Here is a 24399-nt window from a genome sequence, read left to right on the forward strand (position 1 = left end):
AAAATTAAACAAAACAATAAAAATGGCGTAGCAATATTTTATGAATTTTTGATTTATTGCGGTCTCCCAGACCGCACGTCACTGTTAGTGTAACAAGAATTGCACGTCACTGGTTAAGGGTTAAGTATGTCTTGAATTGCAGCAAAGTCACCCTGAAAAATGTCTTGCAGGCCGACGCAGCGAATTAGTCGAAATAACTGATACAGCTAATTCAAGTTCATGCATTAAGTATTCTAGCGATTGAGGTAGGTTTCCATGGAGTATTTGAGAATTATTTTGGTAGTGCTCCCCCCCTTCATGGCCTTTAGTCTCTGCAAGGGTTTTGCATGTTGTCATGTTTGCATCACGCCAGTGCTGCTCTAGGGGTCGTGTTAAGGCGTGAGGCCTTGCGGCGGCAATCCTGTAGCCCTAGGGAAAGGCTTATTCATGTGCGAAAAAAATGTTATTATTCCTTATTCTTCGCACTGTTTCTAAATGGGATTCCTATGGTTCAAATTATTTGTTTGCGTTAAGGCCATCTAGTGAGTGACTTGATACGTTCTTTGATCTTTGTTGTTGTGGACGTTTTACTTTACTATCAAGTGGAACGGTGTACTCCTATAAAAAATGGAACTTTGCGTTAATTTGCTTCTTAACATAAAATCTCGTAGGTAGGACTGTGAACGGAAGAATGTTAGTTAATATAAATTTAGACTTATTTGGAGCATCGATTGGTGGAATATTTTCGGGTAACTGTTCTTCAAGTTGAGGAAAGGTGTCCCAATCATCGTTCACTCTTTCGATGCTGGCTGAATAAATAATTATCTCATTATGATGTTTCATCATATTACCTACTCCGACCATTCTAACTTCTTAGCTACATGCTTAGTCATCTTAAGCTTAAGTTATTTGAAATGGAGCTAAATGCCAAAAAATGTGATTGCCTAATCTGCTGGATATATGTTGTGCAACACGTGACTGCGATTAAATGCTGTCTTTCCGCATTCTGTGGAGCTTCTGCTTAAGTTTCCTCGCAGGACTCGCACTAACCTACCACATCTTTTAGCGAATAATATGACAAGTTGGGGAAGTATGTTGCGAGCTTTACGAAGATGGAGATCATTTACCGAGGCATTTGTAACTTTTAAAATCGACTGTGGCTTGCGAAAGGCCAGTTGCCACTTGTAGTCTTGATTATGTTGCTAAATATTCTCATCTGTTGATTATTTTAAGAATAAACGGGTAGGTATCTAAAACTTCTCACGCGTAAACTTGAAACAATAAGACACATAATATTTTCAATGGTATTCTTATTGACCGTAAATAATATTCTGTAATTAGTTTCGTGAGTAGTTAATTCTCGTTGATAATTGAGGCTCTGTCCTGTATGCGTTTATATTTGGTCATCATACCGCATATTTTTATAAAAAATAAAACTCCTGTAGATTATGAAAATGGAGGACGATGAGATAAGATAAAAGACAATACTTTGAGCAGATTTTTGCAGTACTTACGTCGAACAAAATATTGTAGGCAAAACCACGAAGTCAGCGAATTTTCTGATTATGACTTCGGTCATGCCAGATGCGCATGCTCGAAGTCTTTTAAAATAGCGAGAAAAATATTTTTTTTTTTTTTAATAATAATGAAAGCTTTCTAACTGAATGAGGAATGTTAAGAGATGAGTTAGCAATGGGATAAATTGTTTACGCACGCTCCATAAGAGCGCATTGTAGCGACTAATAGTTTGTCAGTGACATGTTAAGCGATATTAAATATTCAGTGTGCCTTGTGAAGTTACTAAACCACCAGCATTCACCTCGCAACGTTGGTAAAAATCATATACCCTATTGTCTCAAGTCGAGAGAGCTGCAAATGCCATTATGAAATCGTTAGTTTATCTTACGTTACCACCTCAGTACAATTCTTAGTAAACCCACGTTGGCAAAGGAGTTTAAGTTTGAATTTTCGAATTCTGATTGTATAATTTGCTGAAAACGGCATCTCAGAATTTTGGTTTTGTAGGTGAAATTCTCATCCTACAACGTAATGACGGATAATGAAATATTTCTAAATTTTTAACATTGCTCTGAAATAGCGTGTGATGGTTCTTTTTCACTATTTTTTCTTTTCTCTGCTTAAAAATGATTTTTTTTTTCGCTAGTACTTTGATATTCAAGGGTAATTGAAAATGTGAAGTGATATTTACGCTACATGTTTTCAGCTAATGTAAGTCGATGACAATATTGGTTTACTAGGTATGCGTTTCCGATAGATACTCTGTGCTGATCATAAACAAATTATGCGTTCGCTCTATAATCCTTATACTTTTACTTGTCTCTATCGTTGCATTTCTCATTTCATTTAGCCAACGAAAAACTTGATCCCTGATCCCCATAAAGTTAATTTCCATTATTGTCAATCCTATTTCCTAATGAAGAGAAGTTAAATACTCTACTATAGCTAGCATTACGAAGTGAAAAAGCGATGGAAGGCGCATGAACTTCATGTCTCTCTCCGCATTCTTAATGGTTGGCTTTTTGCTGCGCGGACTTCACTCGCGCAATGCTCCGATGGAAACCTTTTTCTTCCCGCAATTGCTCTTCTAAGTATTTGTCGTTCAACATTTCAAGAGTTGAGGGTCATAAAAGGATTCACGTCGATAGATCATCATCGAGTTGGAGCGGAACGAAACAATTAAGGACGATGCAAGAACAGGATATAACGTTACGTTTTGTCTTTGTATACCGCTGAGTGCACGACATTAAAAGTGATTGTAATGGGTAGGAAAAAATTCGTTCGTTAAAAGCATAGGGCAACGGTATCATGTTATTGAAATCACGACGTTTTTCAACTTCCTCGTTCGTCAGTGTTTTATTTGCCCTTTTCACAACCCGCCCATTAAAAACTTTGTTTGCTTAGTGGTTATTCGTATGATGCTTTTGTTTCGTTAATATCCAGTGATAAGCTAAGTATTGTAACTCTCTGTAAACAGTTATGTCTGAACATGAGCCATTATTTTCTAGACTTCCATGATGAATTCTGGAATCGATAAACCTTTCTCCATATGAGCCGTGCTGTGAGTGAAATAAATCTTATCTGTAAGCTTTAATTCATTGTAGTTATTAAGAAATTCGCATATTTTGTATCAGAAAACTGTATATAAGAAAGAAAATTGTTGTTGAAGACGATATATCCCTTAGTCAAAATTGTACTAAAAATGTTTAAACAGTTAAGCCTTCAGTTATTCATTTAGAGCAGGTATTTTTTTATGTTTAATAAAAGGCGTGACATTCTGAATAGGAATTATTGGCATGCTGTGATATTGATGGCTTGTCTATTGATAATGAATAAACATTTTGAACTATCTGTATTTTGAGCAAATAATGTAGTTTCATAATGTTATTATTATATTATTCTGAATAGAAATTATTTGTATGCTGTGATATTGATAATGTATAAACATTTTGAACTATCTGTATTTTGAAGAAATAATGTAGTTTCATAATGTTATTATTATATTATCTTAAGTTATCTGCATTTATAATTAACATATACCTAGATTGTTTTAAAATAAATCGATTCTTAGTTTATAGTATTTAGATATCATTAAAAATAAATTCTAAGAAGGAATATACTCGGCGACCTATGATATCACTATTATTTTATGAATAATGAATCATGGTTTCCATGACTGTCAATTTCGCAGTAATCGCATTTCATGACAGAAAAGCAGAGCGCACTTATGACATAAAATATGAAATCTTAAGCACTATCGCACGTACCATATTTAATTGAAACATTTATTAGCGTGCGTCAAAGTTGAAAAAATATAACATTCAATTAAACGACAAGAAATATAATAGCTATGGTTCGGCTTTTTCTGTTTTTGCAATTCTTATAAGCAACGGGAAATTGCGTTTACTAATCTTCAATATTTTAAGATTTGACAATAATTTTCCGCAAAGTGTTTGACGCAGTGACGGAAATATGTTACGGAATCGAAAATCTCTCCTGGCGTGAAAAATGGTTTCTAGCGTACTGAGCCGGTGATGCGAAAAAATACAGTTTCTGAGATAGGATATAATATCAATATATATAATACTAATAAACTAATAAATACAGTATTAATTCTTCAACTAGCGTGTCTTAAACAATTGTCAGCCATCCTTACACGTGAAGACCATTTGTTGAATTAATAATAGCTTCCCCTATAAATTAATGGTAAACTAAGGGCAGTAAATTTCAAGAAAATGAAAACAAAATTAACTTCAATTAATAAAAGGAACGTTAAAGCTTCGGTCTTACGCAGTTATGCACACATTTTGTACGGAAGTGAGAAGAAGTCCATCGTAAGTATGTGAATATTTAAAATATAAATGATACCAGGAATACAAATATTATGATATGGTGCATTTCAGCTGATTACCTTTGAGAATAGAAATTTAAAATCAATTACGTACTATTCATGCTTCTATTCTTAAGAAACAAGCAGTCCACACTAACATTTCTTTTCATCTAAAAGTTCTATAAGTGGGAAGTAACTTTACAAAATCTAATTTATAAAATAGTGCGATATGCATATACAGTGGGTTTTCGCAATGATCTTTATTGCCTAAAATATTCGTGAGTCTTCGATCTCTCGTAATTAATCACTCGCTATATTAAGTTTCAATTAAGTTCAACGAACGTCTTGCTCTTACACTTTCAAGATTAGAAGTAACACACCGAAACGATGCTTCATTTTTCATTTATACAAATCTAGTGGAATCTATTTGATAACCTTGTGCTTTCCCAATAAATGTTATCCTTGCCAGTTATCTACTCTGCCATTTTTACATGTCGAAAATTTTTATATAATTTAAGGATATTTAAAACGTGCTCGTTCAGTATTGCCGCAGAAATACTGGCTTTTATTCTCACTTACATAAACCGAAAAATTAAATTCCTCTGAGAAATTGAGAGATACCTTTTCATCCTTGTAGTTTTTATCATCCCAAAAGTGCGCAGGCAAGCTGCGAAACATAATGAATCTGTAAGGTACTACCATCATTACATAAATGGTAATGATGTTATTATGCAATTTGATTAGTTATCAGTAACTGCGATGCTTTTTAAGTAAAATGTTGTTTTTCATATGTTTCACGAGATTGTGACTTTGTTCACGTGTTTATCATTTTGACGTGATTTATCATCATGTAACTAAATTTCTCGAAATGCCAGAAGAAGGTGCTAAAAAGTACAAAATTGGCCTTAGTAAGAGTTGTATAAATGAAATGCATTTTATATTTTCCCAGGTGGTAATTTTTGTGCTCATGCAAACATAGTGTAACACTCCCGTGGAAATAGGTTTGAAATAAAGAAGATTTCAGAGCTGTAATACTTACCAATGATCCGATGATATTTTATTGTTTTCATTTGGTTATTAATGTATCGAGTTTTTTTGCAAACAATTCTGCGCTGTGATATATATTAATTTTTCTGTCTTTTACACGGCTACGCAGTTGCTTTTACTGTTTCATGCTTAAAAGAACTGAATCCTAAGAGCATATTTCGGCTTCGGTTAATCTTAACAAAGATTTCAATATCCTTATAACTCTCTCTTAAGTTGAAGTACTGTCATACTTTTTACTACTTCGCTTCGTTTAAAAATATTGCGTTAAGTGTAAGATTTCCTCATCGATTTGTTATTTCTATTTAGTTTATGATATTGGACGATTCACAGCATAGTGTGTTTGTCAAAGTAATTAAAACGCGGTGAAACCCATTTTAAAGCAACCTCTTAACCTTCCAGAAGTCCGTAGCTAAAAGCTATGTGAAACGCTGGAAATTCTTCCTCTTCTTCCGAAGTTTCCCCTATTTGGTCTTCTAAGTTACTCCTTATTTGTTGACTTGCACTTATTTAAAATATTACTGACTCCATTTATGTTGCCGTATCTCTTTCAGAAGCTATTTCCCGAAAGAAAGCATTAAATTACTTAAGGGAATAGGAGCGGCTAACTATAGATGCGTCCTTTTTTTCTAGCCACATCTGAGCAGTACGAAGGCCTTTCTCCCCCAAAGCGCGATGAACTCCCACCCCTCTTTGTTGCATTGTAGCGGATAAATGTTTGCTCTCTCACAACGTTTTGTTTCGCTCAATGGTCCGAGAAGTCAATGCCGCGACAGCGCGTTGGAACTCTTCCAAAGACAGCCCTGTGATGTCGACCTCAATTTTTCCTTTTTGACTGCTGAACATCGCTTGTTATGTGCTGAGAATCGTAAGTCGATGGATTGGTTGCTGTCGCGCATCAAGGTCTGCGTCATGGCATTTAGAAGAGGGGTCGCTTTGAAAAATGAAGATGAAACCAATGATAAATATTCTTCATATTTGCTATTTTATTAGGATCTGGTCCTCCGAGATGGATTTCTTCGTATGAGCCGCCATTACTAATTTGCTACTTAAAAAATATTGTTTGAATGTATCAAGCTGCAGTGTAAATGCTATCAACGTATGTTAGGTTGTGTAAGCTGTTCATTTTGATTTTTTACGCTATAGTTGAGGTTATGGCCTCTATAAATTTATTCGGAAGAATGGTATATTATACGTGTGTCTTTTCACATTATTTCTAATAGGCGAAATTAATACTGAAGAGCCGTAATATACACACATTGTAGGTGTTTTCTTGTAGTTGCCCCTCCTTACTATAATTTTTGATAGCCATTTTTGGAGCCATGCAAGAAAATATTCGAAAGTTCCAACTTCTGTTGAATTTCCCCGAAAACTTTAATAAAAAAAAATATGAGTATATATGTATATAATAATTGTGCCTTAATGTTGTTGTAAGAGACTGCAATTTAATTTCCGGAATTAAAATGCCAATTTTTATGTGTTATTTTTCGCAGTCTTATTCCAGCATTTTTCCTTGAGTTAACCGCTTACTATACGCAACGCAGCAATCTCTTATTTATTATCGATTGCTTTTTACACTGATAGTAAGCTCACTATTTGATTACTTACTTGATTTTTTTATGCTCCCTCAAAGATATGAAAATCTTCTGGCCCTGATTACAAATTAATTATAAGATCATGCATTAATTTTTCCTCCAGTATCCTTGCATTAACAGACTCTTCCTTGGTTTTTAAATTCGGTATTCTATTTATTATTTTAATCAATCCTTACGGAAGTTTACTCTTCAGAGCATCATATTTCGTTAACTGCTTTGTTCCTGAGAAATTATTATTGTAAAGGCTAATTTACGTCTATGAATCGGATGCATGGATGTGCTGAGACCTTCTCCTTTTTTAATTTATTCTTAGCAGTTCTATTTCGTGAAAACGAAATCATCTGACAAAGAATTGAAACTACTTGCAGTATTTTACGAAACTATGTAGCTGATTAAACCGCAAATTCCTAAGTGCTAAAAAAATCCGATACTCTTACTACTGCTATTCTATTATATATAATATGGAAAATGTTTTTACCTATTGTTAAAAAAATAAGCGGGTACTTTTTACGCAAAATAAGTAATCTACTTCAACAAAATATTGATCAACGTGCTCGAAAAATCTGATAATGCAAGGTTCATCTCGAAGGAACAAAACAGCTCCAGATCAAGTGAATGACATATTGATTTATTTAAAAAATCGTATAATCGTGCAAATTACCTTAGGTTAGAATCAATGTAAGAAGAAACTGCAAATCGAGAAGCTCTGCTCGAAAATGCTCCTTGTGTAACCTTCGCTCTTCTCGTGAATAATAAAGCGAGAAATTTAAATTTCGAGTTTTCAATATTTTTAATTCTACTCGGTAGTTTTCTACTCGGTAGTTTTTTTCCTTGGAATACTAAAAAAAACAATAAGCTTGGCTAACTCAAATGCATTCTATAAGTTATTCAGGTACAGATAAGAAATACTGGAGAGAGTTTTTACTTAAGTGACTAAAAATGCTGTTTACTATTATACTGAAATTTTAGGGCTTCGTATTTATGAGTTTGAAAATAATGGGGTATTAACAACTACTATTTCTAAGGAGAACTCATTATCGGACTATATTTTTCGTGGATAAAACGTGGATTGCAAATATTTCTTGTCGAAAAAGGTTTTAATATTGAATTTAAGCTTCTTGATGATTATCTTTTCATAAAACGTTAGGATAGTTCTTGATTCACTATTTTTCTATAAATGTATTGCTACAAGAGGATAATGTCATCGGTTTCTTCGAAACATGTTCAGATAATCTGTTAGATTTTGGCCATTGTGAGGGTGAACTTAGGAATTTCGTAGCATCTCATATCACTTAGATTATGATTAATGGGTAGGCGAAACGTCAATATCTTGGGTGACGTTTTTGTTTTTCTATTTCGGATTTATGTTGATACTGTCCTTAGTCTATCATCAGTTCTGAATGCTGTGGAACATATCATAACAATTCATTGATAATGATGTATCGAAGGTAATTTACTTTTTTGTCAGAACTCAATGATAATATTCTGTGAGCATAGAGTGCAGCGAGCATACAGTACAGAAACGTCAGTCTACTCACCTGCTTCTCCAGAGCCGTTTAAGCCCTCGAATGTCTTGCTGGTCATCTGGAAGAGCGCGTCCAGCGGTGACGAGGACGCCGATGACACTCCCTGGGCCCCGCCCCCTCCGCCGCTCGCGCCGTGCGTCGGCCCCGCGGACGCCGACCGCCGATGGTGCCCGGACCCATGGTGGTGGTGGTGGTGATGGTGGTGGTGCCTCTGGAGGTGAAGGTGCGGGGACGGGATCAGCATCGGCGGGGGCGGCGTCGCTTGCGTCCCGCCAGAGGACGGGCTGTCGGGGTAATCGCTCTCCGAGCACCGGCTAGAAGGGTCGCAACAGTCCATCGGGGGTGGAACCCCCAGTGAGGAGGCTTTGCCGCTCCTCCTGGCCTGCCCGCCACCCGACGGCCTTCCCGGCAGGGGGAGCGGGTGGTGCGGCGCGGCCTCGGTTCCCGCGCTCTGGTTGACCGCGGATCCCAGATCCCACGGCCTGACTATCCTAACACTCGCACCCGGAGAGGCGACCTCGCACGCCATTCCGTTGTACACCGTCGAGCCGGTTGGGGACGCGGGGGCCGTAGTCTTCTTCACCGTTGGTTTGTGGTTCAGGATGTCCAGGATCGAGAAGGACTTGACACCTCCGATGACGGAAGGTCGGGTCGCCGCTACCGGGGGCGGCGGAGGCAGTGGGGGTGGCGGAGGCGGCAGAGGAGGTGACGGGGGCAACGCGGGTGATGGGACACGGGGGCTGTCTCCTTTCGGGGAGTGCTGACCGCCGTGCTTTATGTGCATCATCTTGAGCTTCTTGAGGGGCTTGAAGTAGTCTTCGTCCTCTTCGCCCTCGTCTTCCGCCCTAGACATGGGGCTCCCCCCTGTGTATGACTCTGCGCCGCAGTCGGAAACTACCGCTCCGTGACCCTCCTGACCGACGCCGCTACTCGTGCTGCTGGCACCGCTGCCGCGTCTCCTCCGTCTCCTCCTTGCCGCGCCGTCCGCGTCATCTTCGGCTTCGCACGGAGCTTTAGGTGGAGGGGTCGCAGGCCTTAGGGGAGCTACCGGAGACGGGCACCCCACGCTAATCTCGTCGTCGTCCTCTTCGGCCGGTGCGGTCTCCGGGTTGGCGGGATCTTCCGTGGGGTCTTCGGGGGAAGGCGGGTCGCCCTCCGCGCAGTCCTCTGCCATCCTCCGGCGCCTCTGCAGGTGCTGTTGGTGATGGAGGTGCTTCCGGGTGGAGAGGTTGGTGGGTGGCGGATGAGGGCTTGGCGTCCTGTCGCCGTGCGTGGTAGCGTCCGAGTCGCTTCTCGGGGACTCCGCCCCCGACGCGGCGACGGGGGCGGTGGCCATGGGGGCGGACAGTCGTCTGTGAGGTATCAGGGCGTGTATCGGAGGCCTTCGGTGGCTGCACACCTCTGCGTCCATTACGGTGCACATCGGAGGTGCAGAGATTGTGAATGGACCGCCTAAGCGGCTCAGGAACTGTATAGTCTCCAGTCCTCCGATTTTTTATGGCCGAGTGTAAAATAAAGCCCTGCCTTCACTTAGCTAGTCGCGAGGGACGGTGTGATATTTTTGCTCTCACTGATGCGTTGACAGTGTTTACCACCGCGAAATATTCTAGAAGCAATCCTCTGCGTCACTCTGTTCTGGTTGAAGTCTACAGCGAGGATAAATATTGTTATTTTCGCATCAGATAGTGTAAATTAATGTTTTTACCAATTGCCACATCACGACATAACTTCCACTGCTGCATGAGTTCACAGAAAGCTTCAGTTCTCACTCACTGTCTTTTAAAGATGGCGGCCACATTACTCGGACCACTGTCTCCGTGGTGGATGTTGGTTTTCATGCGTCATGTGTACAAATCAATTCGAATTATATACACGTGTTCCGGGAAGAAAGGGTCCACTTGGCGTCCTATTATTGATCTAACAAAGCGCGAATTTTCGTCCGTCTATCACATTTCACGCACAGAAATAAAAACTGGGCACTGTACACCGAGAATGCGTAGAGTTGATCGGTACTTGTTCCAACAACACGGCAGCGATTCTTCCTGGTGTCTTTTCACTGTAGGGTGTCTCGCGAATTCGCACTGAATCGAACTGACACTTCTCCGCGTTCGCGTAGTTTCTCGGGGAGACGCAGACGGAGTTTCACGGGGAAACCACCCGACTGCGCCCGGGGAACGGACCTCGATCCACCGGTGAATCGCTCGATCGCTCGCCCCGGCGACAGCTTGCTCCACAGTCGCCCGTGAGGACGCTCAGGCGGTTAACTCAAGGGAGGGTCGAGCAGGAAACCCATCGGCCGTCATCCCTTGGACTTCGTTGGAAGAACCTTCGACGACTTCTCTCACGACGGACGTGGTCGAAGACTTCTCCGGGCGATGGTCAAGCTGTCCACTCGTCTCTTGGCAAAGTGTCCGTCCGTTCACTTCGCTCCTACCCCCTCCACACGCGTTCCTTGTCGATCAAAACAGCAAATCTCACTCCTTCCACGCGCCGTGTCTTCGCCGCTACGCCCAACTCCTTGCTGTGCGCGATCCAAGATGAGGAGGCAAGGCAGCCTCTTCGCTAACGACGCTGTCCGCCCTCCTCCTCCTCCTACACCTCTTGCCCTTCTCCTACGCCGAAAAGTGGGCGGTGCCTAAACGGCTCTGGCCTCCAGCCCTTCAAGCACCAAGAACTCCACCACCATAGGGGAAGCTGTCATCTGGTTTATCAACGTCGATAAATAACTTTCCTGCGAGAGAGACTTGGGGCGGTCGGACGGACGGGAGGGAGTAGTTAAGGTGGGGAGGCGCTGGAGGAGGTGGAGATACTAATGACTGGCGGGCCCCTCAGCGAGCGTCAAGAGAGTCGGGTGGGGGTGAAGGAAGGCTCTTCTCTCCCCCTCCATATACCTAAGACTGAGCGCTGTCGTCCAATGGGTTCTCACGATTTGTGTGAGAGGTTGATTTGCGTCGGGGGGAGCTGGTAAGGAAAGGAATGGATGGGCTCTAGAATTATATTTTTTACCACAACTCTTACCATGCCATCTAGAGACCGTTTTTTTACACTTTCCCTCAGATATGCGCTACGTGCCTGCTAGGACTTGTGGTTTGTCTTTTTTTACTTCTTGATATTCCTGTCTCGCTCTTAAGCAAGTGTCCTCTTTTTCTATCTCACCCCATCTCAGTCCGCATCTATCCTGACCTCCCCCCACTCTCTCCGTGTTGTAGGAGATGGTAATAGATCAAGTGGGAAAAATAGCAGTACGATGAAGGTTTACACGGTGGATATTCCTAATACTTATCTCTAAAAGTGTTTCCTACGAGCATTCTGTAACTGTGGAGGACGCTCTCAAACCGGCAAGAGAGAAAAATCTCCTACTTTATCTCTCTCTCCATGGTTTCTCAAAATCCTCCCTTCCCTCTTCCACTCTTAGGGGGCGTGGAACAGGGTTCGTGTGTGTGAAGTGGTGGGGGTAGCATCCGGGAGACTTAAAGGGGAGGGATGGGAAACGATGTTGGGAGGGTGAGGGCGGTGAACGCATTCTCCCAAGTCCTTCCCACCGGCATCTCCGATTGGTGGAACCCGCAGCTCTGCCTCTCGAAGCCCCGCCCACCGCCGGGGCCGGCCATGGACGAGAGCCAGCCAAGCGTGATGAAGGCTATATTTTTTCGCCACAAGAGAGTTCACGCCCTTTTCTTCCTCTCCTTCGTCTCATTCTTCTTTTCCTCTCTCTTCCAGCCCTCTCCTTCCGTCTCTTGCAGTGTGGCGGCTCCCTCAAACACCGCGCCCTCCTCTCCAAGCGATCCGTTTCCTTCCTGGCTCGACGTAATTATATCTGCGTGGTTCGGAATGAGGAGACGTGGCGACAAGTCGTTTGACGGAGCGGCATCTCTCTTCCGTTCTTTCTGGCGGTGACGCGCCCTCACCACATCTCTTTAAAATAATTTCCGGCTGTTTTACGCCCCAAATGCCGAATTTGACGTTTTGTTTATTCGTATGTTTCAGTACATATTTAGCCGTGATTTTTACCTACCTTGAGTGAAAGTCATTGAACCAATGAATGATATCGCGGGAAAACTTTTTTGTAGGTAATTCACCCTATCACAGTGACATCAAACCTTACTCACTTCCCCTATTTCAAGTCTTTGGATATTTAATTACCAATCACTGCATTTATCACCTTCTAAGGAGTATTATTTTTACCTGGTATAACGAAATATTTTGCTTATATCATTGGGGAAATTAAAGGCTGTTTGTAAGCTCATGCAGCAAAGTTTGAGTTTGTAGCTATAAATACTTGGGATTTACTATTTTGCATAATACGCATCTAAGTATACGGGCACAGTTTTCACTTTTTAACAATTTAAGTTGTCAAGTTTGAAGTTACAATTACGTTCCGAGTCACACGAGGAATTCGGAAGCCACAAGTAAACCATCAATACCTAAACCGATGCCTATATTCCAGTCTTCAATGCAGTCACTCAACCTTTGGTGTAGCTTATTACCTATTACCCTTTTCAGGTTGTGGGCAGTTTATTATTTTCTAGCCTTCTCTGGATACCTCTGAAAAGTTGTATTCGAAGCAGCGATAGTATTTAATGATGTGTGGCCGTATAGCCTTGTCATTTTTCCCGCTCTCTTAATGTTATATGATATTTCATTTTTGTCGGTCTTGATTGTCCTATGCCTGCTATTTAGATATTGTTCAGTTTTCTTATAGTATGTCTTTCTAGCATATAAAAGACTGTACCGATTCGCAACAAGTTCTGCATTATGTCATCATTCTCTTTAAACTAGAAATATGTATTGCTCTGAATTTTGCTGTCGAACACATCTTACTCTGGTACTGATTGCCTCCATCAACCATATGAATTTGGAGCATTACTTAGTAGAAATATGACTTTACCTCATGTTGTGTTTTTCACTCGTCACCTCATTCACTTTTATGGCATTAAGTTGAGATTTAAAGATTGTTTATTATTTGAGGAAAAAATCGAAATGTACCTGACGTCATTAAGCTAAGACCCTTTAAAGACATTCGGACTCTAAAAATTCTTTCGGGATAGTCATTGATATCTTATGGTCAGGAAAGCGTGTCAGATCTACATCTCCGTAGTACTACCGTGTAAGCCGCCCCAATATGCGCTCGGAGAGGGCTGTTAGGACACTAGCCATTTGCTTAGAAAAACGAATTTATCTAAGGAAATTATGCTTAACATTTATGAAAGTCCTTCATTGGAGGAAAAACGAATATCCATATCTACCTATCCGTTCGGAACTATATCTCTCTTATTTAATCGTTTCTCTCGGACCTGGAAATGTAGTGGGTTTCTAATATGATGTTCTCTGTGTCACTCTTGAAGATATATATTCTCAATTGCTCAAGCAGTCTTAGCCTAGGGTGCAGAAAATGAAAGCACGAATGGAGATTGTAACTTAGGAGTAAATTTATTACTAATTCGTCGTAAAAAAATTAGAGTTCTTGAGATGATCCTTATTTTAAGAATGAAATGTAATATCTCCAGACCATTTGGTTATGTTGCTAAGAGCGTTTAAATAATCGTATATTTGAAGAAGAAGTCTTCAACTTTTCCATCCCATGATTAAGTTAGATGGAATCCCAGTTAAGGGTTACAGTTTCAGTTTCGAAATGTTGCGACTGTTTCAAGATTTAACAACCGAGTGTTCTATGGAATGGTAATAGCCTGTGAAAATAGACGACATCGGAAAATCTTCTTTTGGGCTATTAAACCAAAATACTTATTTTTAAACTAGCTTTGGCGTTTGAAAGAAAGAGACTGATGTTAATATCAAAGGACGCAGACTGATAAGTTTGTTTATTTCGTTACGCCATGATTTATCACCCGCGCATGCAATTTTTAAAGTCGGACTTTAATCTTGTCGTCATTTAAAGCCGAGATACCTATCATAAAATTAATGCACGTTGACAGGGGTGATTTCAGCGTATGAGTTTACTTGTAAAAGGTCATTTTGAACTATTTTAATGGCTCGTTTATGATTTGTAGTCGTTTCAAGACGTGGAAGCTTGGCTGTTTGATTAAACATTGTTCACTGATATCAATCCTAACAGCTGCAATTTGGAGCGCAAATTTCGCGTAACTGCTAAACGCTTTTTGCGATCATTAATTGAGTTGTCCGCCGTATATGTCAATGTTAATTAAGGGTAACCTCCAATACGGGCATAATGGTCGTTAGTCTAATGAATATACTATGATATTGAGTCATTAGGATCTTTTTTTTCCCTCCTAAATCCTTTCCCTGTCTATGCTTCACATATTTCGTGGCAATTTATTCGCTTAGAGGCTGTTAACACATTGCCGCGTTCTTAGACCTTCTGCCAGGAATATTAAACGCTCTTCCACAAATTGCTCTCTCATACCCCTCTCTCTCTACCTCCACGCACACAATGTAATTACGGCTGGAACGCTAAGACTGCCTACCAAGAATCATTACACACACTCATTAATATTCACCTGAGTTGTTGCCATGGATCCGCTTGACAATTTACTTAGTGAGTGAGTAATTTCCTCGGGACAGGCCGGTCGCATTAATGGTTGCAGCGGGTATGGAGCGTTAAAAAATGTTAATTCCAAGGCAAAGCCATTGGATTGGTGCCAAGGGTCCGGATTTCTTACCATTCTTGCTCTTCAGAATGTCCATGAAAACTGTGGCTTCACTTGCTAAGTTCTCTTGCTTCCCATCGCGGAAGATTACTTCCTTAAAGTTTAGTTCCTGGTCAAATAGACTTTCTGCTAGATCTCTTGCTGTGATATTATTAAACATAAAGCAATACTTGCCATTACAGAATAAATGCTCAAAGCGCATTGATCAAAACTCCTCCGTTGCTCTTGTTAAAAGCCGAATATTGAATCGGGCACGTTGAAATTTGATTTGGAATTGCTGACATCCATACAAACTTGGGACGCATAAAAATGTGACTTGTATCCATGGTGGAACTTTATTTTCTTTTTGTTGTTTTTTGGCATTAGGTGCTATGAACGAAGTTGTTATATTTTATTTTCATGAAAGTTGCGAATTATAATTCTCATCGACTGACGGCCACGAAAAATAGGTTTTTAATGCCATCTGGAAATACTTCTTGGAAATTTCATTTTATAATCATGAATTTTATATTTGCTCCCATGACTGTGCTTGACTTAGCTAGGGAGAATATTGATTACTGCCGGAATGGATACACCATTTTGACAAAAAACTGGTACTTAACATTCGTTATCATTTACCTAAAAGTAATGATAAAATCACCTGTAAGCATTTTATCCCATTAGATGTTGAGTTGTACCTATATTGCCATTTAGGTCAACCGAGTTTATTTGCATTAATGTGACATTTCGGTCAGTCCACGTGTCTGGAAAAAATTATTGCGTAAACAAAGCAAGGATTGATAAATCCGCAATATAAATACCGTAATTTAAAAATTCTTGTGGAAAAGTGCTACGATCTTTCATTTACCGTAATTTTACTTTACAACCTCATAGATTTTCATTAATAATGGGATTTTTTGAATTATTTACACGTGTAGTATTTGTAGAATTTTAGTTCTTCCCGGCGTTATGGTAACTTTCTCGGGTTTCCTACCGGGTGTGATATTAGGGAATTTCTCCAAACGTATACTCTTTACGGCATTGAAAAAAATACCGTAAAGAGTATACCCCCGAAGACGATGGCAGACTCAGCCGTTGAAACGTCGGGAGAAGTTACCCATTACCACACCAGGTGGGAAACCCGAGAAATTTTCCATCGTATTTTCCATCATATTTTCCCACGTATGGTATTTGATTTTGATCACATAGACGAGAAAATACGCTTGCATGCACCTCCTCAATGCTGAAACCAATACTGCACCCTTATAACTGGCATCCCGGTTATTGGAAAGGCTTTAAATTTACTTTTCTAAACTTTGTAAAAATAAAGATGTTAACAATGGCAAAATGCGTAGATAGCTTCGATTAGTAACCATAAGCAATGAAATATTGCAACGTAACGTAATTCCTGTTGCTCAAATAATGCTGGGTTACAGGTGGGAAAGGAATGGCTCGACGTTTGGCGTCAGGTATTAAAGGTTTCACCCTTTGGTATTTCTGGTAAATAGTTTGTGATAATTCTTTCGGGATTCCCACCGGGTTAAAAACTCTATTTCTACCTACGTTTTGAGCTATTACTCGGGGCTCGAAACGTCGGCGGAAATGGAGCTTTTAACCCTGGTGGAATCCCGAGAAAGGTTTACTCACATAATTCGCCGGGGTAGCATCAATCTTATTTCTGCTCGGTAATATATTTTTGGGGGCATAAATACAAGTTAATGCGTCCTTAAGATTACATCGAAAGGAATTTCATGGTAAGCACTCCCGAGCAACTGCGCAATCTTTTTCTCGTAATCCCCTTTCAGCGAGACATGGGAGAGAAAAAATAAAGGTCGTCCTGGGAAATGATTGCGACTCGAGCCCCTTACCCTCGAGCGAAAGAGCGGAGCAGCACACTGCCGTCTCACTCGTTTGTTAAGATCAGGGTAATAAGGCTTTTGTTCGGAGAAACGGGCGGAGTTTAAAACGCTCACCAGCTTCAAGGGTTGGCTGTGCTCGGAAGGGGATTGGAACGCTCTCGGAATGGGGGGAGGACATTCTTGATTCTTAGAGAGACCAAATTACGCACGAGTGAGTCCCATAAGGCTTGTGAATGATAGGGTAAAAAAATTGAGTTTCCTTCCGCTTGCTCGCTATCACCCCTCTCATCTATTCTCCTCCGCTCTCGTTCCCCACTCGAAACCGCTGAGAAGAGCGCCGCAATTTCTGTTTTCCGACACCGTAGAGCGGTGACTTTGGGTGGGTTTGGCGATCTTGAATATTCAGCTCCGGAACGTAATGATGTTTAATATCAATGATTTATGATAGCTACGACTCTTATCAAAAAATAAACTATCGTCTTGTAGGTCGCGATAAAATTATCTGTTAGTTCATCATTATTCAATATCGTAACATATCTCACCATCATTTATGCATATATTTTCCGATGAAATATCGTCTCGCGATAGAATATCAGATTTTATATTGAACTATGTACATTTAATCGGAAATATATCAGACGATATTTCGTGATGTTTCATCGGGCAGCAATTTTTATTAGATGATGTTTACTATATTCTATCCGGATATTTGTACCTCGCAATTAATTTTTTATTTTTCATACTGGGAAATATATCGCGAATCTTATCGGGAATAGTGTACCACGAACGCATAAATCTCAATATTGGATTTCCTATGTATTCAAATATCGTTATACGCTCGACATTTACCAATAGGATATGGGATTTGGATACATATATGCACTCAGGAATACGGTGAGTCACACTCTCGTCACTACTCGAAAGCTCTGAATATCTGTCATGAATGGGACCATAATTGCCGTTGAAGGAGTATGTGAAATGAGTCGTTTTGGAGGGCTATTGAGAAAAAAGATGGGGAGGAACATGGAACAAAAATAACAAAACTACCTGAACAAAAGCTAATCTCATTATGCAAGTGGAATTGGAATGAGTTCCGGAAACTCTTCTGTCCTGAGTCTTAACCTTAAAATTTCATCACCAACCAACCACATTACCCAGACTTCCTGCTGCCGAAATCAATTGTTTGAACATTTGCATACTAAGTGTGCAGTTCCTTTTCATTCTTACCCTTTACGTTAGATGGCAATGGCGTCTAAGCTTTTATGGAAAATCAGTAGACATCCTGCGCAGGCTCCTTGAGTGAATAGTGTCGACTTCGATTTGCACCCTCTGAACATAACATGTAAGGGTGCGGTAAGCAAGGTATGCGTTAGGCATGTTTTATTTATTCCCTTTTTTGAAAATGCATTTCATTTCATCGGCTGGCTTGTTGAAATAAGTTAAAATACGTAATCGCTGCATCTTCTGAAGTGAAATCTCTGCGGAAAATATGATGAAATGAGATCAGTAAGCATAAGATTGAATTCAGCATTGTTGAGCAAATATCGTCAATTTTCTTAGTTATGATAAACTATAATTTATTTTAGATGTTGTAAATTTTGGTAAATTTGGTGTAGATTAATTTTATTTATTTCAATGTATCAATTGGGCCATAGTCTTTGGGGTTTGAATTAAGGTGCACAGAGAGTCGCTTATCTTCTTCTATGCTATGTTCTACCTAAGGTTGACCGCTAGCCGCTGTTTAAAATGTCCTTATACTCATGTTACAGGAGATATCTTGGGGTCACCTGTATTGGAGACTCAGGCCTGCTGCAGGGTAGAAATATCAGTGAACGCTGATCCTTGCTTTTGCAGTACAAGTTGGAAGTAGATTTCTTTAAGGTATGCGTCAGAGTTTTGCCTCATAACTAACTGAATAAGCTATGATAAAATTATGATGGATACTTCATGTGCCGTATCTTTCCCCTCATGTGTATAATTGTGTTGTTTTGAATCCCTTTTGATATAACAATTCAACTCTTATTCTTTCAAACGTGTATATCATTGTCGGTGGGCTCTTTCTCCTTGACGCGTTTAGCTTACCCTTCTTGGTCCTGGCGTATTGTATGCAATAAATCGTCGTTAGAATTTATGTTCCGCTGGGCTAAGTAAAATGTCGTCATTGTAACTTGCTGTGTGCTTCCTGACAGATGACAGCATCATCAAGAATCACATAAATTGCTATTGATGTTTATTAACATCTAATTAACCAGAAAACATGAAATTCAGAGCAAAAACAACGGCATATATCCCGGGTCTGAGGAGGTAATTCTGACGGTACATTAATCTGCTTCTATCATAATTTATATTTCCTAGCGTTGGCAGTTGAGAAGCATCACTGCTACTTCATCAAGAAGCACCAAGTAGAATTTCTCTTATGCGCCTTCGGCGTCTACTCTCTAACTTCATCCGGTCGCAGGCGGTATGTGGTCGATTAAACCTCCTAGCCGACCGTGGAGCTGTTACGCCCTCCAAATAATTATGTAGACAAACATCCTCCCTCGTATGGAAAAAGAAACACATCAGTGTATCGAGACGGAGGCAAATATGCAATTGTCATACCGCCTCCCCGGTTTAGGGACCAGGGTATTGTTCAGCTCAACCGGACCCAACAACCGTGCATTATAATTTTGCATTCGTAAGAGTTATTACCACCCTTCTAGGAGCTTAAAACCGGTGCATATATATTCAAAGCGGTTACGACTATTCATTCCGCACATTTGATGCTGTACACTCGGGACTGTGGTAGACACAGACTTGGATTCATGTGAACGAAACAAAAAATAGGGTCAGGATTTTTTTTCATCCAGGACAAAGGAATGGTTTCATTTTAATTGCTGAAGAGATAGTGTGGGAAGACGGCGGAAGAGATACATGTTTGCTATCTCAGTCAGCACACTTTTTAAGCTGTGATATACTTCCTCCCTGCATTTGAATAATTTGACTTTTTTATCCTATCTACCTTCCATCCCTTCGTATCAGTCGGTATTGGAAGTGAGGTCTGGGGCCATAATTTTAAGGCTACTTTTCCCTTACACCACCTGTCCAATTTCCCAAGTGCCTCATTATGAACACTCGCATGAGAACGGCGTCTTTCAAAGTCAGTGTTTCGTTGATAAGACTCTGTTGCGCACCGGTTAAGACAGACATAAAAGAGGGCTCTATCTTATCTCGTCCATTAGATGTGGTATAATTGGCCCGCTTCCAATTTCAATCCGTTAGCTGGGCCGCCGTTTATTAAGTCTGAAAGCGGCGCTAAAAGATTCGTCCTCAAGACGCGGCAGAGAGTTGTTTTTATTGCCGATTTGGCTCCGTAACCTCTTTAGCATTCCTTCTCCGTTGAGTTCGGTCCGAACGTTATAGCCGGACCCTGTCCTGGTTACAAGAGAGCGCCCAAAACAACACTTAACACTCGGCTGGACTCACCTGCAAGTCGAATTTTATTCGCGATATCATTTTGTAGCGTGTAGGGTCGATTTCGAAGCGCCTTTTTCGTGTTCACAATGGATCGAACGTGCCAAAGAGCATTAACATTTGGACGAGAGAGAGTATGCTAAAACGTTTTTCATTTTAAATAGTGGTGCATTCAAGTTCGCTCTTATTTTTTGATTGTGAAGAAGTTATTATATGGGCAATGTTCTAAATATGTGTTGTAAATAGTTAATGTGACTTTGTGGGGAGAGACGATAATAGTTGCACAAAGAAAAATCTGTTTGGGCAAAATAGAACGAATATTTAGAGGCCTTTCCCGCTGCTGAGATGTCTGATTAAAAAGCAATTTCCTCACTAACTGTTGTGCAGGTTTTATATTTGTTGAACTGGGTACTGCCGTATCAATTTCACATGTACTAACGATACGTAACCTATGCTTTTGATGCTACCTTTTAATATTTTAAACCCTGTTAGACTTAAGTTTATCAACTAATAAATTCTAAACATGACATATAACGCATTTGCATGCTCTTTATACCCGATGCATAGCCTCTTAAGCGTTGTTACTTTATAAATCAAATAGAGGATTTGAGGAAATAATATTTAACTGAGACTTATTCCTTAAGAGTATAGGCCTAGTTATGAGTATCCGGCGTTCCGACGGCTCCTGTAACTATTATGTTGTGTTTGGGCAGGTCAATTTGACGATCAGATTGAGATGGAATGACTGAAACATCTTATCAGTTGATGAATTTAGAGTCCCGGGTTCATGCAAATCATAAATATATTTTATCCTCAATAAATAGTTATTCTTTCCACAAATATAAGCGGTCATTCAGTGGGAGGACAAATATAAAAAGTAGTTAATGTAGTAAGACTTTTGAAGGTTCTTATTATAGTATTGATTTCAATGTCGACTCCATTATAAATGTTTTTCCTAAAAATTTCAAATTCACCTAATGCGTTATTTTTTCTTACAATATTTCAAAGAAAATAAGTTTTTGCCGGAATTTTGCGAGTTTAGCCAGGTAATATCTTACTTATGACTACCTATGTACGCAAACAATATTACTGGATCAGCTTTGTTAACTCAGTACCTGACATTGTAAAATCGCAGTCCCTGTTAATAGCCATTGGCAGTAGAGGGAATCGCAATGATATTCTGTTTATAATTTATGTCACCAATTAATTTTTGAATCAATTCTTTTAGCTCTATGTTTTGAGTTGCAATTACTTCCTTCGTTTTTTAAACGGTATTGACGGTGAATTTGTGCTGCGTTAAAATATAAATTAAAACGGATACTAAACATTTATTCCATTATTTTGATACCATTAGTTCCTGATGCTTAGTCAAATGACCTGAGCATAGCGTTTTGTTCGTGCTAAAGGAATAACTCTCTACCTAATGACACTTTCTTTGGCACTTCAGGCCAACTTTATCCACTATTTGTGACCTAGATCCACACTATGGTTCTCATTATATTACAAATACACTTATGTTTAAGGAAACGAAGTATTATTTACATGCAAGACAATACACTTGAATGCTAGAGAGAGATTTTTTGCCAAGCTTCATTATATCCCGCATTATTTTCAATTTTCATTTCAAAATGTACCTGATCTTTTCCACGCATGAACTAATATTATGCTCGTACAGATAAATGAGCATAAAATTCGGACTATGAGCATTATATTATTGCGATCGGACTATGTTATTATATTTTCGTGTCGTGATAAAACCCCGTTGAATTTGTCATGTCTTTAATTTGCTGGATTGACTGCTGAAAAATGCGGTGTTTCTAAACGCTGACCTCAGGTGATAATTGTTCTTTGCCATTTTTGACTAGAAACCAAAGAAAAAAATAAAGAAGCTCTGGCTAATGAAACGGCTTCACTGCTCTCACCTCCGATTCTCGATTTATGGTCGGCTGTAAAATTTCTCGTACGCAATGATATCGAAAAGCTCGTGAATAAAGGCTGGCAGGAAGATCGCACCGTTTCCTAAAAGGATTTACGACGACAATGGTCGAACGGCTTTGATGCTGCTTTCAATATTTATTCCCGCATAAATGCTCGTCCTACCTTATAATCTCCTCTTCCCTCCCTCATTCTTATACCTCCCTCAACTCGGCGCCATTAAAATGCTCTGTACAAATACGGGTGGGTGGTGGGGGCCAGAGACCCTTTCAAACCCTCCACAAAGCCACCAACGCCCTTTAATATCCCCGCGAAACCAGCGTGCATGAAGTCATTGGTGATCTCTGGATGGAGCTTGGTTGATTGCCGATGGGCGTGGTCTCACGGAAAGATGTTTTGTGGGGGAGGGGGTTAAGTGGGCGGGATGCATTCATCTCGTTTGATGAGGCAAACTCAGAGTCACCATGCCAACAACCATCCTCACGCATCCCTCGCTTCCAAGTCGCTTCGGTCGCTCGGCGACTCAGCTCTCCAAGGCTTGCTTGCCAAGGCTCGCAAATCAGCCGGAAGTTGAGGAGTACTATCCTCTTGGTAATCAATGGGATATAATGTTTGCCACCCAAGCTCCAAGCGCTGAAGGGCGGTCAGTGACGTCTCGGAGATAAAAAAAACTAGCCGCTTCGTATTCTTATCGCGACATGAACTTGTGTGGCTCTAGATGAAAGTACTGGGTTCTTAGAGACGAAAGTCCTTCAGCTGTTAGCTTCCCAAGCAAATATTTGGCTGCGATTATCTGCTGGCTTTTTTCCTCTATCAAACTCCATTCTTAAAGAGCAACTATTCAGAATGAAGCGCTTGTACGGCGGTCATCTTATCTCCATTGCGCGCGCTATATTTTTCAGTAGTCATTTTAGCTGCATTCTCGCTCGTAGTAATTGTTAATTGAGGAAATCTCAGTGATCTTCTGTTAATTATACATGCAACAATTTAGTTTTTGAATCAATTCTTTTAGTTTTATGTTTTTTGAGGCAGTAATTTCCATTTTTTATCCAATCGGCATTGAAAGTAAATTTAATATTGCTTACCATAACTTAAATATTATGCTGTGAACTATTAATTTAAATGTACTCTACGCCTTTGATCTATTTTCATGCTTTGGTGAAAATATGTTTAGGGACATATAAACTAAAATATATTATGTTTCATATTTCTACTAAGTACATTGGCTCTGTTGTGTGACCAGTCAGATGACAATGTACAGCTCATTATCAATGGGTAACAGTTCCTCATTTTTAAAAATCCAGTACAATATTTGTTGTCTCTAGCAGAGAAAAATTATAACTATAAACAATATTTAGTGCTTTTGGTGTTAAATGCTTATTTAAATAATTTCCCTCTACCGAGTTTTTACTGCGGCTTGCTCTTGTTATCCTCTATATTAAAAGAATTACTCAGTTTAGACAGTGCTCACTCTTTTATTAGTTCTCATTAACGCGATTAACCTTCCTTTTCCTTATTTCCTTGATGAAATAGGAGCTGTTAGTAGACGGAGATGAATGTGTTACGAATGATTTCTCATGAAGGACAGAGAACATCGAATCGAAAGAGTGATCCCATAAATACACCAATGATGACGGGGAAATACCTACCTTTTTGTCATAAGCCTTCATCATAACCTGTCGAGCAATATTTTGTTTTGCACTTACCGGCAGTGCAGGCAGGCATTGGTGATTCAATTTATGAATGAATCCTCGTTCATGCATCTGCATATCAAGTAATTATATTTCGTAAAGACAGTTTGAATTATAAGAGCATAGCTACTGACATACTTGTGGTTGGACGTCGTATGATATATGTTGCATTTTGTCCTTTGTTAGCCGTTATTGAGGTTCCCTCAGAACAGCCACAATCTTTATGAGGTTATGATCTACTTTAATAGTAGTATCGAGTGACTCCATCACCTATAAACGAATTTTGATTTATCTCGTTGAACCACTCAAGATATGTTGCGGCATTGAAAAATACATCTGGTAATCTATCAATATTACTAGCTGA

The 24399-nt window shown here is 39.9% G+C and overlaps 1 protein-coding gene across 1 annotated transcript in view; it reads right to left on the bottom strand.

The window, feature by feature from the left end:
* LOC124153609 (homeobox protein HMX3-like) overlaps positions 1–11029 on the bottom strand; it is a 167685-nt gene extending 156656 nt beyond the window's left edge. Inside the window, exon 1 of the mRNA XM_046526890.1 lies at positions 8505–11029. Within this exon, the coding sequence (XP_046382846.1) occupies positions 8505–9915 (1411 nt within the window). The 5' untranslated portion in view covers positions 9916–11029. The remainder of the gene's footprint in view (positions 1–8504) is intronic.
* Positions 11030–24399: the final 13370 nt, after the last annotated feature.

The sequence above is a fragment of the Ischnura elegans genome, chromosome 2 (assembly GCF_921293095.1).
Source record: "Ischnura elegans chromosome 2, ioIscEleg1.1, whole genome shotgun sequence".
NCBI classification, from domain to species: domain Eukaryota; kingdom Metazoa; phylum Arthropoda; class Insecta; order Odonata; family Coenagrionidae; genus Ischnura; species Ischnura elegans.